At 39.0% G+C, this 13,007-nt stretch overlaps 1 protein-coding gene across 11 annotated transcripts in view; it reads right to left on the bottom strand.

The window, feature by feature from the left end:
• ZC3H14 (zinc finger CCCH-type containing 14) overlaps window positions 1–13,007 on the bottom strand; it is a 39,972-nt gene that overhangs the window by 22,899 nt on the left and 4,066 nt on the right. For 10 of the 11 annotated variants that reach the window (XM_027972103.2, XM_060418478.1, XM_027972105.2 and 7 more), the window contains exons 3-9: window positions 11,327–11,441; window positions 8,996–9,036; window positions 8,370–8,565; window positions 7,499–7,928; window positions 6,801–6,961; window positions 6,230–6,330; window positions 4,721–4,876 (exon numbers count right to left, since the gene is read on the bottom strand). In XM_027972103.2, the coding sequence (XP_027827904.1) occupies window positions 4,721–4,876; window positions 6,230–6,330; window positions 6,801–6,961; window positions 7,499–7,928; window positions 8,370–8,565; window positions 8,996–9,036; window positions 11,327–11,441 (1,200 nt within the window). The remainder of the gene's footprint in view (window positions 1–4,720; window positions 4,877–6,229; window positions 6,331–6,800; window positions 6,962–7,498; window positions 7,929–8,369; window positions 8,566–8,995; window positions 9,037–11,326; window positions 11,442–13,007) is intronic. The other variant, XM_060418482.1, reaches the window with a different exon arrangement.

Raw genomic sequence — 13,007 nt, 5'->3', positions numbered from 1 at the left:
GGTAAAGACTGCAGCTAAGATATACTAAAATCCATTTACTGTCTGCAGATGGGGTCAGAATATTAACTTTTAGAATACTAAACTTGTATGGTAAAATGTCAGTGGTAACTAGTAAAAGAAGAGAAACTATTTAAAAAAACACAAAATAAAGCAGAACTGGGCAATCAACAACAACTACAATGTAACGTAATTAATAATCTTTAAAAAAGGTCAAAAAATAAAAGCAGGCAAATAAAAAAACCCAAGAAAAGGTGACAGAAACTAGTCCAACTCCATCAATAATCTTCATAAATGGGAATGGTTTAAACTCACATAAAAAGCAAGCTCAGATGGAATTTTAAAACAATAATGCAGCTTTACAATAGTTAAAAGACATACACCTAACAAGGACAAAGAAGACTAAAAACAAATGCATGGAACACAAAATGTATGAGGCAAATACTAACTAGCTACATTAAAATCAGACAAAACTGAGTTTTAGATAAAAGCATCATGTAAAACATGGAGGGCTACAGATAAGGGTAAAAGTTTCAGTTCATCAGGAAGATGTACCTTCCTGATTCAATTCATCAGGACAATTTTAAATATACATGCACCTAGTTCAACAGCCTCAAAGTAAATGAAGCAAAATCTACCAGAAGTACAGAGAAGTTAAGACAGATCTGTCATCCTGACAAGCAATTTCAAAACCCTCTCAATCACTGATAAGCAGACCAAAAACTCAGCAAGGTCAAGACCTGAACACTACTCGCTACAGAGCTTTAACTACCGAATGCAGAAATTTCAGTTCAACAGTCAGAATCCACTTTCTTTCAAAATGTACATGGAAGATGTACAAAATGGACTATGTTAAGTCTTAAACTACTTTAAAAAAAATTACACAGATCACATTATCTCACCACAATGCAATTAAGTCCATAGTATATAGTTCAAACAATTAAAAGACTAAAACCAAAACTTACATATTCTATACATTAAATGCACTTGAATGATAACAAAAACTCTGACGTGCAGGAAAAATGGCTTGTCAAGAGAAATTCATAGTTTAAATGCTTACATTTGCAAAACCCAGGCTAACATAAGTTAATAAACAATATAGACAGATATATTAAAAGTAAGAGCAAAAATCAATGAAAGGGAACACACACCAAAAGAGAATCAGTAAAGCAAGAACTGCTGCTGTGATAAATCTTTCAAAAGACTGGCAAAACACACTTTGAGTGACAGATTAACCCAAGACAAAAGCAAAGTACTGTGAGGTGGCTAGCCTCCTTACAATACGGAGGCCAGAGAGATGGCGAGCACATCCACAGCTCCGGCCATGATATGTGCACAGCTAGATTTTTAAAAACCTGTCAGAGACAAAGCTGCTCTACAGTGCCTAAGCTGCCGACAGTGACTGAGCACACGAACTAACTCTGCAGTGTCCCTCTGCGCTGGTAGCAGATGACACCAGCAACAGCAGCACTAGTCTTCAGTAGGAGAGGGACTTCACACCTTTTCAGCTTCTTAGCCTTTTACTTTAAAATGAAACAATGATATAGAAAGCCTCACAAAAATGCCCAATGAGTTCTTGTAAGGCAAAACACCATTATAATCTTATTCAGGTCTAGAAAATAGAACTAAGTAAGCCACCCCACAGCATGCGAAATACTGGGCTGGATGAGTTACCACCAAGATCCCTGAGAGAACTATCAACAACCTCAGAGATGCAGATGACACCACTCTAAATGGCAGAAAACAAAGAGGAATGAAACAGCCTCTTGATGAAGGTGAAAGAGGAGAATGAAAACCCTGGCTTAAAACTCAGTATTAAAACAGCTAAGATCACACCCTTTCATGGCAAACCAAAGGGAAAAAGGTGGAAGCAGTGACAGATCTCTCTGGCTCTAAAATCACTGCAGATGGTGACTTCAGCCACGAAATTAAAAGACGCTTGCTTCTTGGAAAGAAAGCTACTGACAAACCAGTGTATTAGAGAGCAAAGACATCATTTTGCCAGCCAACGGCTATATAGTCAAAACGATGGTCTTTCCAGTAGTCATATACGGATGTGAGAGTTGGACCATAAAGAAAGCTGAGCGCCAAAGAATTGATGATTTTGAACTGTGGTGTTGGAGGAGACTCTTGAGAGTCCCTTGGACTGCAAGGAGATCCAACCAGTGCATCCCAAACAGGATCAGTCTTGGGTATTCATTGGAAGGACTGATGCTGAAGCTAAAGCTCCAATACTTTGGCCACCTGATGCGAAGAGTCAACTCATGGGAAAGACCCTGATGCTGGGAAAGATTGAAGGCAGCAGAAGAGTGAGACAGAGAATGAGATTGTTGGATCCAATGGACATGAGTCTGAGTAAACCCCGGGAGATGGTGAGGGACAGGGAGGCCTGGTGTGCTGCAATCTATCGGGTCGTGAAGAGGCAGACACGACTTGGTGACCGAACAACAAGCCACCCCACTAGCCTCCCTCCATGTACTCCTATCCACAAGGAATTAATATCTAGTTTGTGATTTTATTATACAAGTACACATACCCAGACACGACACCTTACCCTTGTCCCTTGCATTTTTTATGTCTACTGACATATGTAATGCCCCCAAAGCTACATTCTGCCTGCTGCACACTCACGGCCTCAGCATTTCCTGCCAGCTGACTGCTGGGCCAGAGGCTTATCACTCAGGTTCACCTTCTCCAGCAAGACTAGGGTCGTCTTTTATTCTTTCATCAGGAGGCACAAAATAGTGGATTTTCACTTTTAAAAGTTTTAGTAGCCATATCAGTGCCTAGATTCACTAATTCACTGTTAGTTGGGGGGGAGGAGGGGGACTACTATAATTCTGTCATTTTGTTTTCACTTCTAAGCTGAAATAATTTTAAAAGATGCTCCCTTAATCTACTATATCAAAAAGGATAGCAAATACTTTCGATTTTAAGTTGTGTGGATTTCATCATCTGTTGCAACTGTTCAACTCTGTGGCTGTAGTAAGAGAGCCACAGACCATACATAAATAAATGGACATGGCTCAGTTTGATAAAATGTCACTTACAGAAACAAGTACTAACTCCTGTACAACTCTGTCACCCTGTGGTACCAACCTTAAAGGAAAGAAAGCATAAATGCTCAATTTTACTTCTCTGGTTCTCACGACAGTGAATTAGTATCTATTATTCTCCAAAAGGACCATTTAAGGGTTTACTTGGAGAAGTAAACGGCAACCCACTCCAGTATGCTTGCCTGGTGAATCCCAAGAAGAAGGGAGCCTGGCAGGCTATAGTCCATGGAGTCCAAAGAGTTGGACACAACTTAGCAACTATACCACCACCACCACCACCACCAAGGGTTTACTTAAAAATACCACCATGGGGGGGGGGGGGGGGGGGGAAACATCATGAAATCACATATTCAAACCTGTTTGAAAGTGAAAGTGAAGTCACTCAGTCGTGTCCGACTCTTTGCGACCCAATGGACTGTAGCCTACCAGGCACCTCCCTCCGTGGGATTCTCCAGGCAAGAAAGAGTACTGGAGTGGGTTGCCATTTCCTTCTCCAGGGGATCTTCCCAACCCAGGGATCGAACCCAGTTCTCCCCATTCCAGGCTGACGATTTAACCTCTGAACAGACTCCAATTTACCGCAAATCCTTAACTAAAGCTCAAATCCCAGCTTCCACTGCTTTAAACAAATTGGCACATTTATAATTTGAATGAGTACCTACTGGCTAGTCTCAGGGTTTTCCCATTTTCAGGACCATGATTTATTGGAACCACACATATGGACACGGCAAACTGCACACCCTAGGTTAAGGACTTTAAAAAAAAAAAAAAGGAAAGAGAAGGGACAAATATAAAATGGAAATGTAAGGTTTCATGAAACAAGTAAATCTAGGAGGACCCTGGAACAATTTAAAGGACCCAACTGAGGAGGAATGAAAAAATATACTCCAGCATTATGGAAGTATTAAGTCACAATTAGCACGCAGCTTTGGCGGAGTTTTTCATACAAGAGGGAAAGAACTAGAGTCTTTCCTAATGGGAACAGAAGAAATGGGGTAAAAAAGCAGTGGAGAAGGGCTGCGCAGGCCCGGGGGCAGATAATGAACGAAGCTGCCGAAAGGCCAAGCTGCTGGCATCAGTCCTGGACGATGCAGAGTGGGAGGAGGAGCCAGAAATGCTCTCACAAAGGAGTTACAGGATCAGAGTCACACTTAGATAGGAGAGTCTGTGCAAGAGTTGGGGGTGCGGGGCTGAGAGAAAGAAAGCAAAAAGATTAGCTGGAAGCATGTAAGACCCAAGGGGATAAACTAGTACAACCGGGACAATGAGGCAGCTCTGACAGGTCAGAGACATGATGCTCAGAAAGGGGAGATTTAAAGACAAGACTTCAAGTTCAAGGAACAGGGGTGGGATTACCAAAAAGGAAGGAAGAGCACAGGCGCCCACGTAACTAGAGACTGGCAAAATGCCGAAAGAGCTGGGTGACTGGATTCAGGGGAATTCACGAGACTATTCTTTCCACTTTTGAGAACACTAAAAATTTCCCCAATAATATGCTTTTTTAAATTCTGAAAAGTGTACAGACTTCCCTCATGGTCCCTTTTTCTATTCATGGGCCTACTGAGCCCTTTTCTCACAGCATAACCAAGATTTCATAAATACTCACTGGAAAATATGTGATGTCTTGCGAAAAATAGTAGAAAATGAAACACCATTTAAACTATTACCTTGACTTTTGTCTATATTATCTCCTTTTGCTTCCTCTTCTTTAATAGGAGAACTTATCCTGGGGACTCTGCCTTGTCCCTGGACCATTTCTGCTAGCAATTCTTCCTGAGAAGTTCGAGTTCTGGGAGCAACTGGAAGTGTCTGTTTCTGTGAGACTTTTACATAAAAAGCAAAAAAAAGAAGGAAATGCAAATGAAGTGATATATCAAAACTCAACAGTGAGTATCACATTAAACGTAAACACCTCCTTGGGTTTAGAATATATGAGTTGTTAGAAACAGTTCATAGATACCTCATGTTCCCTTTCAATACTCTTAGTTACCCATGCTTATATAAAAAACATCTATACATCTTAAACTATATGCAATAAATACACTGCAGCTCACATGTGTTGTTAACCATATGCAGTCTGGGTTCTGCTTCATGGTTGTACAATAATTTCAAATTATAATCTAGATAGCGTGAATAAAAATTTCAGTGCTACGTCTCAAAAATCTTTGAGACTCTCTCCAATTACAAAAGTAGGAAATTTCAAGTTCACAGTGATATCTAAATTTCTCACCATTCTAAATACTCAATATTGCTGACAGACCAAAAAAGAAAATGTAAACAGAGGAATTGTTATGTCAAGTTGGCCTTTACCTAATAATTCAAATGCTGTTTATGTTCAGGGTTAAATTAGGGATGAAAAGAAGTAAAGGTACAAATGACTACCAGGCTTGAAAGTTGCTAGCTTACAGTCTACTTCGTATTAAGAAAGGGTCACCCAAAGAGACGCGAAAGAGAACAGAAAAGCAGAAAAATGCTAAAACGACAGTCATCAAATCCGCAGCAAAAGTAAAAATTAAAAAATGTAGAGTGCATAACCATTACAGCTTATTAGCAGAAAGTTCTGCACACTAGATACAGCATGCAGGGCACAGAGCACCAAGCCTGATGGCAATACGACGCCCGTCATTCGGTTACATTTTAGGACGAGCTTCCTGTAACATATTATAGCTCATTCTTCTCCTCTGTTTTAAAAACGTGTTAATACTTTATAATCTTTCATAAAACCATTTAGTACTTCCACTAGGACTGGGGCAAGAACATGAGTCAATTCTCTGCCTCATATTCCATTAACAGGTTATACTGAAAGGAGAGAAACCAACTTGTTCATATGCTACACAAATCTTTCTAATTCCAACCGATTTTGGATCCTGCTCCCTTTCATACAACATAAATTTATATCTAATGTTGGCTATAATGCTATGAACATGAAAATCTCTTATTTACCAAAATTCCTTTTAAGATTTCTATTATATATTTTACCCTTATTAGAAAAAGGGAATAAAAGGCATTACAGCTGCTCAAAGAGCCAAACTCCACTGGCGGCTGAGAGCTTCTCTCAGTGGCCGCATCCCCTTTTAACCACCCTCGCCTCGGCCCTACCTTTACCCGGCATCCTTATCACCACTTGCGGAGCAATCATCTACAGCTTACTTGGGAATTATAGACATTCAAATTACCTGTAGAATAGTTAGTTGTTTTTGTTACAGATTCTTGAGCTTCAGATATAGCCTTTAAAATTAGATTCTTGTTAGCTTGTTTAGAAGGTGGAAGTGAAGGTCTGAAAAAGAAAGGCATTTTAACTGAACTACAGATTGGAATTCTTTACATGCTAGCCATCCATGGTATCTTTACTACAGCCTTCTCTCGTCTGAAACAGACTAGCTGTAGTCTTTAGGAAATACCAACTGGATTGGAACCTTATAACTTCTCAAACGACAAATTTGGATTAGCTTTCCTCCCACCCATGTCACAGGCTTTAATGGAAAAGATTATCAGTGGAAAAGTCATGTGTGTGTGCTGGTCACTCAGCCATGTCCGACCCTGCAACCCCAGGCTCCTCCGTCCACGGGATGCTCCAGGCAAGAACACTGGAGTGGGTCACCATGCCCTTCTCCAGGGGATCTTCCCGACCCAGGGATGGAAAAGTCTTACATGGGATTAAATCTGTATTTTCATGATATCCTCTTCAAGAAACCCAGAAGACTCTGTCAGGCAATGAAAGGTTAGTTTACAGACGTGCCCAGGTACCTCCGCTCAGGCTTCGCAGGCACTGACACACTGCTGGAGATGCTTCCTGTGCGGGACCCACAATCGTCGTCTTCCTCCTCCTCTTCTCCGTCGTGACTGAACTTTTTCACTTTAACAACTGAACTTACCACAGGCAACTTTCTCTTCCGAAAGTTTTCTTCCTGCAATCATATAAATTCCCACTTATCTAGTCTCAGAAGACAAAAGTTCTGCTACAGAGTACTTAATAAAGAAGCAGCCAAGCAATATTAAGGATTAAGTTCATGGGCTATTTCCCTGCTTTCTTATAGAAATAAAAGTAATCTCTCTAATAATCAATCTTAAGCTACAGCAAAAAGTGCTTTACTGCCCTTCATAAATGGCAGCGTACAGTACTGCTGAGGATGCCAGTAAAGTGGGAGTTCCTCAATTGCTTACTATAGCCATGAAGGATCTAAAATTGACCTAAAATCCTCCCAAAATTATACCGTAAGGTTAAAGCTATCTCGAATGTTAGCATCCTAGGAAAACAAACAAGACGCAAGATATCTGTAGAAGCCAGTTGTGGAGAGGAGAATGTGACTGGTGTACTATGCTGAGCAGCTCAGAGATCAGTTTAGAACAAACTTCCAATATATGATGTTATTTCATATACAACTTACTATTAAGAACTGACCATTTTCAGCACAACAGTTCAGAATTCAAAAGTATATACAAACCTCAATACTCATCTTTTCTGCGTTGCTTCTGAAGAAGGGACTGTAAGCCTCTTCTAAGCTGTTGAGCACTTCTGGCTCACACAAGCGTCCTGTTTCACACACCCGGCTGCTCTGAACATCAAGCTGCTTGGCAGCATGAACACTGTTCTGCTGCTGCTGAAACTGCAGCCTGTTTACATGAGCGCCACCGTCTGTGTTCCGAGTTGCAGGTGGTCGATAGATTTCAATAGAAGGGCGAGAAGAACCGTATGTAAGTGTCACTGTAGTTTTTTTCTGAGATAAGGGATTCTCCTGCACAAAATTGAGGTCTTCATCAATGAGATCATCTGGTTCTGGCTTAATATCAATCACGTCTTCAGAGGGTGCTAGCTCCCTCAAAGGTTTCACTGTGGACATTAGTCGGGTTGCAGCTCCATCATCGTAACTCTGTCTGTTAAAAAATGAAAACAAAACCAAAAAGGCTGTGTTACTAGTTTAAAGCAGCATCTTCCACTATTCAAAGACTAGTCAGATACATCTCAATGAAAAAGTATAGAAAAGAACTTTATATATTCTATTAGTGGATTCATGTCAATGTATGGCAAAACCAATACAGTACTGTAAAGTAAAAAAATGAAATTAAAAAAAAAAAGAACTTTATGTATTCTATTAAAAACTACTATTAAATTGCATTCTTTTTTAACTTTGATTGACTACGTTTTATGCTAAATATAATCATTCTTTGGTCTTATCCTTATTTTATTCCAAAAAACTGCTCCCAACCATTTGTTTCCAAAAATGTCTGAAAACAGCAACTTAAAAGACATACTAACTAATGTAAATAAAATGTCACACACACCCATCTGCCCATAGGTCTACACAACACTCTTACCTGACATTAGTGGCTTTCTGCTCCTGAGAACTTGTAGAAACTCTGGACTCTCTTTTTTCAGGTCTAGTACTAGAAACTGCAAGAGGCGGCACTGCAGCTTCGTGCCTTCTCTCATCTCCTCGACTGAAACTGCTCTTGTTTGAAGGTACGGTACCATCAAAGAGGTTGGTATCAGAAGACTTCAGACTAGAGGGGTCTAGAAAGAAAAATACATGGTCCCTTTAAGCTATAGTGATTACTTAAAGGCAATAAATATGTGTGTTTGACAACATATTTAATGGCTGAATATTATTCCATAGTGATATAAATTTACCCATTTATTATTACTGCACTTTTAAGTAATTTTCAGCACTGAAACATCCATGAAGCTAAATCATTGTGCACATCTATAATTATTTCCTTAGGATAAACTGCCAAGTTTCCCTTTCTTTACTTAAACTGTCTTCAAATTATATTAAATTTTTGCTCTTAATTCATAAAAACGTGTGCTTCCTTAAAAAGTTCAAATAAACTACTTTTTTCAAATTCCTGGGTTTTTTCCCCAAAGCAGTATAAATAACTTTTGAAAAACAATCACATTATAGCAAATTCCAGAAAAACCCAAACATGATTTTTATAAACCTTACCGGTTGTTACAGAACGAAGTTTATCTAATACACCGTGAAGCCTAAAAGAAAAAAACAAACCCAAAATGTTAAAGCTTCCTTTTATCACGAAAGACTGGATTTCTTTCAACTGTCACTCTAAATCTGACATTACAGGTCAATTCTTCAGTTAAATACTGATAAATGGTATTAAAAGAAAGTTTTACATTTTAAAAAAAAGCCTTTATATAAACACTGTAGGATAATAAAAAAAATCTTATTTTTTTCATCACTATTTTTGTCATCTGCTGCTGCTACTGCTAAGTTGCCTCAGTCATGTCCGACTCTGTACGACCCCAGAGACGGCAGCCCACCAGGCTCCCCCGTCCCTGGGATTCTCCAGGCAATAACACTGGAGTGGGTTGTCATTTCCTTCTCCAATTTTTGTCATCTAGTCTCTGCAAAAATAAAGGTAAATATATCATCTGACCACACAGTCTTGGTCCACAGGAATAGTATTTTGTTTCAAAAGGACGAAAGATTCAAGGTAGTTTATGACAAAATAAGACAAAATACCATAAATATGTAATAGAACATTGCTAAAATTGTTGAAAGCAGTTTATTTTTTATCTACTTAGATGGTGTCTAGAAGAACCTAATTCTGTGGAGGTGAAAAACTTAAATTCAAAATTACTGCATCATCATTTTACTGTATTATTTTCGAAACTAATGCTGTAAACAAACCACCATCTCACTTATAATCTATTTTAGTAGTTAGGTACAAGGCAAATTTGCCTAACAATCCTTCTAGGAGGCCGTGCCTTCTGAAAATATTATAACAATGTTTCACCCAGATCCCAGTCAAATGCCACTGTCCCCTAAGACAGTTATTGCAGGGCTCCAAAGAATAAGAATAGTCTGTTTGTGGCTGGTGTTGATGGACGCTTAAGAAAGCAAAGTGTCAAAATAGAGACACCATTACTTTTATCAGAACATGTTAAAGAATTAAATTTATGGTAAAATGAAAGAGTTGAACTGATTTTAAATTCAAATTTAGTTCACAGTTTACGTAAGAAATTTGTCTTACTCCCTCAAGTTATCTGAGAAAGGATCTTCTAGGTCAATCTCCCGTATTAGTGGGACTCAAAAGTGATCCAAATGTTGAACCAAAAGTCCAGTCATAAAAAACGTGCATGAAACAAAACAAGGACCTGACCTGCTGAAGGCTTTAATCAAAAAAAAAAAAAAGGCAATACTCATGATAACCTTAATTTCCCCAGTCAAAAGCACCACAACCTCCCTTAGGCTTTTGGTAAACTCTGAGGACAAGCTGTGGTAAGTGGGTTAAGTCACCCACACTGCAGGAGCGCATGGACCAAAACGTTCCCTGAATGTACACTGCACTCAGGGTTCTTCAAAAATGTGTAATATAAACCCAGAGAATTCTGTGTGGGATTTCAAGAAAGCTTCATGATAGCTTTAAAGGATAGAGCTGCCTGCTGGGGCAGAAACACCTTTAAGAGGAGCTCTGGTTTAATGGCGAGTCAATCAGTTTCACGCCCCTCATCATTGCCTCTCTCATCGCCCAGTCTCTTGCTATTCCAATTAAGCCACCCAACTGTGCTCAGGCAACTTTGCTCCATCGCCACTCACTCCTGCTGAACAGGTGGTTCCCAGCTTACCTGAGTCCTTCCTGCTCTGCTCTCCGCCACATCGCTACCCTCCCCAGCTCTCGCTCTCCCTCAAGCCTGACACAAGACCTGGTCTCCCTTCTTAAGCTGGCACGCATGCTTTCAGCCAGTGTGCTCAACCAAAGCAACGTGCGGTTTGAAAAAGAACACTGAAACACTATAGTATTCACTTAATTTGAAGACAAAGCCCATTTCAAAACTTCAAACTTAAAAAAAAATGATTTGCAACTTTGTAAAAAAACTTTGCCCCCTAGATTATTAGCTCATTGGAGAAAGCAATTTAGGAAGTCAACCGAGTCCAAAAAACAACTATAACTGGTTTTGGTGGAGGAAAAGGAATGATAAAACGCTGAAGTTTAAAAAGAAACAGTAACTACAGTCAACACATACTGAGGACTTGCTATGGGCCAGGCACAGCTATAAGCACATGCATTAGCTCATTTAATTTTCACAACCACCCCATAAAGGTTGATTTACTATTCCCATTTCATGGATGGAAAAACCAAGGAAACAGGCAGATTCAACCTTGGCAGTCTGGCTCCAGAGGCTGTGCTCTCAACGCTCACAACCTACCTCACAAGGCTAAATCTGACTTTCCTGTCAAGAACCACGTTGCAGACAGAATACCTGCTCTTGGCTCAAGCCAAAGTTTGTTCTGAGGGGTAAATATTCAGAAACATACCATACGGTGAATCGAATTGTGTTGTTCCCTAGAAACAGGGACAGGTCCTCTGTCATTTGGTCCTGACTTTTCTTGTTGGCCACCATCACCATAATGTAATCAGGAAGTTCTTCATCTATTTAAAAGGAAAAGTATATAAAGACTTTTTATGCTTTCCTTAGTATTTTCTTCTACTTGAAGTTGACGTCCTTGAAGATATAGACGCAGCTCTAAGAATACCTCAGCTCTACTGGAATTATGATAGTTTAAATGTATAGCTTTCTCTTTATTCCACACGTATTTATTTGAATTACTAGAGGAACAGAATTAGGAATAACTAATGAACACTTATACAACTAACATTCTGAATCACAGTATCAAGCTTGAGAGAGCATTCGCTTCTTTTCATCTTTTTAGTAATGCTCATTAATTTCAGAAACGCTTCCAGAAAGCATAGTGGACATTTCTCAAGAATAATACTGAGTTCTGTTTAGTTCTATATTTCAAAATGACACTCATTTTTCAAGGAACACCTTTATCCTTGGTAAAGGCATATTTCAGTTAGGGTAACAAACTGGCAGAAACATCAAGTAAACTAACATGATCCCAAAATGCTACATCATTTAAAAAATTATATCTTAAAAAGATTAAATAATTTCTACTCAACTCATTGTTTCATTCTTACATCCTCCTAAGAGACCAAAAACAAAACAAACCACCACAGTTAAAAACAAAGCAAAAGCCATTTATCAGGAACTCTGATCCCTACCAAAACCAATTATTTTAGATTCTTTAACACCTTAAATATTCATAACATTTCTATGTAGGCAGGAAGGTTCATTTCAGAAGTACTATCAGACATTTGTTTCAAGAATATCAAAAAATCTAGTTCAAGAAAAGCACAAATATAATGTGAAAATCGATCTACAAATGGAAACAGGAATCAGAATACTTGCTGCCAGCATGCAAGTCAACCTGAGGATAAAAGCCAGAACAAGCAGCCATTCATTACTTTCTCTGTAAAGTACCGAAAGGCTCGACTGCTTTCTGGCAACTTTAGTCAAGAAGCCTCCTCCCTTATTTACGCAAAGTGTCCCTACCACAGGCCGCCATTGGTAACCCAAAAAAGGAAAACAAGCTGGAGTGCTGTGGCAGTCTTGACACTTTTTCTCCCTCATAAAGTCACTAATGAAAACAAATGGGCTGTTTTCTGACACGACAGTTTGCATTTAACAAAATTTTATATAAATGAGATGAGTGATTGCTCTGGCACATGGTGGGACATGGAAAGATGAGAGGGAGGGATACAAAGGAGCTCCAAGAAAATCCAAAAGGAAACTTTGGGAGTGATGGATATGTTTATTAGTTCAATTATGATGTATTCGTATCAAGACACAGCAAACTACACTTTAAATGGCTGGTTATGGTATACAGTTATATTTTAACAAAAATGTTAGAAATTCATAATACTGTTCTCTTAGATTCAAAATGAGAAATATTTAAGATAATGAAAAGTAAATGTGTTCATGATACATTCCTACAAAATTCTAATAGGATTTGCAACATCATCTGAAATTTACGTAATTAAAAGCTGCAAAACGCTGAAGGTTTCTGCCAGGGTATAGGTCTAAAATGTAAACTGAAAGTTGCTCTGAGTTACAACTGCCACCTCCCTGAAGCATTCCATTTTGGACAAACACAT

The sequence above is a fragment of the Ovis aries genome, chromosome 7 (genome assembly GCF_016772045.2).
Source record: "Ovis aries strain OAR_USU_Benz2616 breed Rambouillet chromosome 7, ARS-UI_Ramb_v3.0, whole genome shotgun sequence".
Taxonomy (NCBI): domain Eukaryota; kingdom Metazoa; phylum Chordata; class Mammalia; order Artiodactyla; family Bovidae; genus Ovis; species Ovis aries.
The sequence above is the reverse complement of the archived record's forward strand: the minus strand, read 5'-3'. Positions and strand labels throughout refer to the sequence as shown.